The sequence below is a fragment of the Geospiza fortis genome, unplaced genomic scaffold (assembly GCF_000277835.1).
Source record: "Geospiza fortis unplaced genomic scaffold, GeoFor_1.0 scaffold111, whole genome shotgun sequence".
NCBI classification, from domain to species: domain Eukaryota; kingdom Metazoa; phylum Chordata; class Aves; order Passeriformes; family Thraupidae; genus Geospiza; species Geospiza fortis.
The window spans coordinates 5,996,156-6,002,031 of NW_005054321.1; the positions used below are offsets into that span (position 1 = coordinate 5,996,156).

Here is a 5,876-nt window from a genome sequence, read left to right on the forward strand (position 1 = left end):
GGGAGCGCCCGGCCAGCCCCCGGCGGCGTTTGCACGCCCTGCGAGTGAGCCGGGACTCCGGCTTGCCTCGGAGCGCCTTCCCCCCAGAGGCTGTGGGAATGGTGGTTTGTTTTAGTTTTCCCCCCAGCCTTTCAATATACAACGAACAGGAAGGGTCTCGGTAGCCGCTCCTGCCGGTCTTGCCGAGCCCTGGCTCCCCTCCAGCTCTCTCGTCATTGTTTGGGGAGAGTTGCTACGCGAGCTGCAGCTTTCAACGCCCTTGAGAACGAATTTGGGTTTAATTTGCTCTATACAGGTGTTCCCCCTCAAACACTACCAGGACAAGATCCGACCTTACATTCAGCTGCCGTCGCACAGAAACATCACCGGGGTTGTCGAAGTCATTCTCGGGGACACCAAGGCCTATGTGTTCTTTGAAAAGGACTTTGGGGACATGCACTCCTACGTGAGGAGCTGCAAGAGGCTGAGGGAAGAGGAGGCTGCCCGTCTGTTCAAGCAGATTGTCTCCGCTGTAGCTCACTGCCACCAGTCAGCCATCGTACTTGGTGACCTCAAGCTCAGGAAATTTGTCTTCTCTAATGAAGAAAGGTAAATGGCTGTCAGCAGCCAGCCCTGGGGTGAGTGGGGAGGGAGGAATGCCACATCCAGAGACACAAAAAGCGTCCCAGGGAGTGGAAACAGCCCCGTCAGCCGGGCATCACCTGCGAGCAATTCGAGTAGGTCCTCATCACGTGTGTGTAGTAGGTCACGAATCTAACCGGGGCGCACTCCCTCTTAGATCTTGACTGATGAAAGGGAGGAAGCTCGCCGGGAGCTTCCTCTCATTCAGCAGAAGTTCAGTGAAACCCGCTGACAGACAAAGGGATGATAGTTCAGATGCTCGTTAGCGCCAGAAGATGTCATGTGTGCCACTCATTCAGTGTCAAATGAATAAAAGGCAGAGAGGGAGAGGGGGGAGGCTGAGGTGTGGCGGGAGGAAGCAGTCCAGCTGGGGGAGCAGGAGATGTGAGGAGCTGGAGCTCTGGTCCCTCCTCGGGAGAGTTGCCTTGTGACCCACGGTGGAGCCCCAGCACTTGGGTAGGGTCTCCTTGCTGAGCCACTCTGCTGATGAGAATGATGCTGCTGAACCCTTCAAGGCTTTTATCCCCCCTCCACTGCCGTGCTTCCCATGCACCCCGTGCCTGTGGATTGTGGGCACGCACAGGAGGGAAGGTGGCACATGGTTAAATAATGCTTTGGGAATCCTGCATCAAAGAAAATCACTTCAGTAAAACTTAGCCTAAAGCTTAGGTTCATAGAGGAGATCATAGTATCTAGTTGTTAAATTTAGATTAGGGAAATAATTCAGTATTCCCTGGAGTGTTTGCTGCTCTTGCAGTGCTTCACCACACGTGGCAGAGTCAGAAATACAGCAAAACTGACTCTGGACTAGCTGATTATCCCAAGGAATGTTAAAAAACTAAGTAAAAGCTGTAATGGAGTTGTGCTTAATATCATGAAAATGTAAGGTGATACTACGGATGCAAAAGAAAAGGGATTTTGTTTTGTTAAACTGGGCTAATGATTCTTCAGGATATCTTTTATGAATTTGATAAGAAAATTAACCAGCACTGCCCCTCTGAAGCAGCCATATGTTGATGTGTAAAGAAAGCTATTCCTTTGAAGGAAACTATTGCATCTTTTCCCTCCCATAAGAAGATGAAACATTTGTTGAAATGTTACGTTGCACACAGTCTCGCTCATTTGGAAATAACGTGTTGCACAGCGATGTCATGTGCATCACATTTGGCAAGAAGAGGGTTAAGCAATGGCAGGCGACGCGGGCTCTGCACAGGTGCAGTTTCAGGGCTCCCTCAGCCAATCCCGGGCCCACGGTTCTCGTTGAGTCATATTTTCCGTTTGCAGAACCAATGGGTATTTGCCGAGGTCAGGCTGAGGACAGGCTGAAGCCAACATATCTACACCCCAGCAGGCTGCCAGGCAGTGCAGAGCCCTTCCAGGGCTGGCTGGTGGCTTCCCTGCCGACGGGGAGCTCCCCTTACCCTCCAAAATAGGAGGTTGGGGTGGACCCATCTCCACCTGGAGATGGTGGGTGTGGTGATACACTCCAAAAGGCAAAAAGAATAAATTACGAACTAATATGAAAAAAAAAATTAAAAAGCTTAGGGAAGCCAATGATCCTCACCAGTGCAGAGGGGTTTTGTGGTTTGTGGAATCTCACAGCTGGATGCTGTTTGCTCAAAGGGCACACAGTGGCTGTAAAGTGCCATGTCACCAATTAACCCCCTGCAGTGGCACTGCAACCTGCGTGGGTAGCGGAGACTTGGTGTTCTTCAAGAGTCAGACTCTGTGTTGTTAAAATCTCCAGTTAATAAAAAAGCATGAGCGTCACTGAATGCTGGCCCGATGCACACAGCAGCACTTCCATTACACATTCCCGGGCGTCTGGGCAACTTCTCTACTGCAAGTTGAGGTGTTTCCTTTCTCCGTGCCAATGTGAGAGAGAATGGGGCCATGGCAGGGGCTTACTGTGCTTGCTCACGACTACTGTTGCTATTTCTCACCTGTGGCTTCCTCTCTTGCCCTCCCTAGGACTCAGCTGCGTCTAGAGAGCCTGGAAGATACACACATCATCAAAGGTGAAGACGATGCACTGTCAGACAAGCACGGCTGCCCGGCGTACGTCAGTCCTGAGATCCTGAACACGACAGGGACTTACTCTGGAAAATCGGCCGATGTGTGGAGTTTGGGAGTGATGCTTTATACCCTGCTGGTGGGACGCTATCCCTTCCATGACTCAGACCCTAGCACTCTGTTTTCCAAAATCCGGCGTGGACAGTTCTGTATTCCTGACCACGTCTCCCCCAAAGCCCGCTGCCTCATCCGCAGCCTCCTGCGGCGGGAGCCTTCCGAAAGACTCACTGCTCCAGAGATCTTGCTTCATCCTTGGTTTGAGGCAGTCTTGGAGCCTGGATATACAGACCAGGAGACGGGAGCTTCAGATCAGATTGTCCCAGAATATCATGGAGACAGTGATGATATTAGTTCCTTCTTCTGCTAACCCCGAAATCTCAAAAACCTTGTCGGTTCTTACCTCCGGCATCTTTGTGGGGTTTCATTTTCCCACTTCTGCAAACTCAACAGCATCTTAAAGTGCCAGTATGGTCAGAAAAGTGACCTTGTCTAAATGAATGCCACCCTGGAGGTCTCCACTCCGTAAGTGTACTCAGAGTTCCATCCTCTTGCTCTGCTGGTCGGTCCCACCAGCCCTGGAGAACTTGTGCAGCCTTGTGAGAACTCTCTGGCTCTTCTGCCTCCCGCATCCTCCTCTGGTGTACCTGGTCACATCTTGGCTGCAGAGTCTTACGTCTGGCAAGGTGTGGGATGGAAAGGCAGCTCCTTCTGCTTTCCTGCAGTGGCTGCAGAGGTGTGGAGCCCTGGCCACGATGTGTAGGGGCAGAGGGGCACATGGCACACCTCTGCCTGAACAAATCTGACAGAAATGTTTAAGAGGGGAATTGCCTCGGCGTGCCCCAGCAGCCAGCTCACAAAGCAGCTCTCTGACTGTAAGCACACATTAATGAGGGAAGGAGGTCTTCACCCACCACGGCCAGCTCTCTGCTCGCTGCTGCTCCTCCAGCTGATCCTGCTTTCAGAGGCATGAAGCTCCTAGATCCACCCGTAAGACAAATCACTGCTGTGGTTCTTTCTGAAGCAGAAACCAGTGGATCTCCCAGCTGGATCCCTTCTGATTCCATTCGCTGTCCAGGAAAGCGTTTTAAATAGACTTAAGCCTCATGTTACCACGGTGTAGCCTATATAACTTTATGCCCTCAGCAAGCTTGTCAAGTAGCAGGTCTCGTTAGCTCCGAGTGCCAAAACGTATCCGTTTACCAAACCGTAACACTATCGGCTGGGGCACCTTCCCCTGGAAAGGATAAGGGGTGTCTTGTACAGTACCTGTAAACATGGCCGTGTTTTTCAACCGGCTTAACTCTTAAAAATACCACATCACCTCCTCTTTCCCCCTCCACCCCCACAAAAAATTAGTCTTAAGAGTAAAATCTCTGTACACCCTTAGTTGATTATTCAGGTATGCCTCCAGCCTCCCCCGCCTATTTTTTTCCTTTTTTTTTTTTTTTATTTTTTTTTTTTTTTTTTTTTTTTTCTTTTTTTTTTTTTTTAATTTTGTTTTTTTTGTTTTTATTTTGCATGATTATTCATAGTCTTTCCAATATGTGTGAATAATGAATATATCTGAATCATTAGCTTCCTGGGTTGGGGGTAAGTAAAGCTTAGTCCTGCCTAAGATTTCTGCTTAGTTTCACAGGTGTCCAGTGGTTTATGCAGAGATGTCCATTCACCTTAGGCAAGAATGTGGCTTCTAAAATGGCCGTGAGGTGGGTGATGCACGTTCCCAACACCACCCAGTTTGAGTGAAGTCATTTTAAGGGTTAACTCTGGCAAGCTGCAGTCCCACCACGCGTTGCAAGAATACCATGTATACCTCATGGACTGTGTACTTTGTACATACCTTACTGTTTGGGGTTTTATTTTCTTGTTTTGTTGTACTTTGTCTTAATAAGAGGTGTTGAAGAGCAGTTTAATGTGAATTATTGTTGGCAATACTAACTTGACAGAATCATGAGCATTAAGAGCAGAGCGCTCCAGCTCTCCATTGCACTAAACCTCTCATGATTGCTTGACATTTGTATCTGTGATACAGTTTAACCCTTCTATGAAAAACAGTACATTTGTATATATTGGTAGAAAATTCTGCCAGAAAAGCTAAAAACACTATGTCCAATTTGTACATATGTATATGTCTGTGGAAACCTGGATGATAAAGTCTGACTTGTAGAAAGTTTTAATAAACTTGGTTTCATAATGTTTGTCCCCAGTTCTTGTGGTGTCTCAAGAGGAATGCAGCTCAGTGTGTCTGGTTTAATCTGAAAAACTGGGGTTTGTCCTTAGAGACTATCAGCTCCTCTATGGTCTGTATATGCATTCCATCATGCCTTAGCCTGAACTCCCTCAACTCAGCCTGGGATTGAATCCCCAGGGACAGTGGGGAGAGAGGATGGATCCTGCCTCTTGTGAGGTGGAAAGGGCTTGGGATTTCCCTAGGGTTATGTGAAATGGGATATCCTACTCCTCTGAAAGAAAAGGGAGAGAGGAGTTAGAGCTCTGCCTCTGAATTTTAGAAACCCTCTTGCCTTTCAGCCCATGCATTTGTTTCCCTCTGTGCTCTGTGAGCAGAAGATGCTGTGGCACAGCAGGGCTGTCATCCTGCACCTGTGTGCCTGGCAATGTGATGCTTCAGCCAGTGGAAAATCCGATCTCAGATGTCTAAAAGTGAGCAGCCAGAAGGAGAGGCAGTAAGCAAGAGCATTTGTGTTACGGGAGCTACAGCTCGTGGGCAGAGGCTTGACCCTGCTGCTGGGAGGCAGCACGGTGCTCTCATTAAAATGAAGGGAAGGATTATTAGAGCTGCTTTTCTTTGTGGTGAGAAGAGAGAAGTATATATAGCTGCAGTATCAAGGTTAAAGAATGTGCTTTCCTGAAAGAGATCAAGCCACCCTTGCAATCCACCCGGAGCGGTGAGATCATCGCTCACAAGTGGAAAGGAGGAGGAAGAGAGTCTTGATTTTTATTTATACTTTGCCTCATGTTTAACTTTGTCCTTTTGCTTGAAATCTGTTTAGTGGAGCAACTGCTTTTAGGCAGCTCCTTGAGCAGGAGCAACTTTAAAAACAGCTTTTACTTTTAGAAGGGGAGTGGAAAGTGAAAAGGAGGGAATAGGGACCTGGTCAGTGATAAAGCAAAGTGCGCTGACTCTCATGAGTTACCTTGACTCCCACTCTGTGAAGCCAGTG

At 48.5% G+C, this 5,876-nt stretch overlaps 1 protein-coding gene across 1 annotated transcript; it reads left to right on the forward strand.

Annotated features, from left to right (window-relative positions):
• The first annotated feature begins 298 nt into the window (after positions 1 to 298).
• TRIB1 (tribbles pseudokinase 1) lies at positions 299 to 4,125 on the forward strand. The gene is made up of 2 exons (XM_014306899.2): positions 299 to 588; positions 2,593 to 4,125. Exons 1-2 carry the CDS (start codon positions 434 to 436, stop codon positions 3,059 to 3,061), a joined length of 624 nt encoding a protein of 207 aa, XP_014162374.1. The 5' UTR covers positions 299 to 433; the 3' UTR covers positions 3,062 to 4,125.
• The last annotated feature ends 1,751 nt before the right edge of the window (positions 4,126 to 5,876 follow it).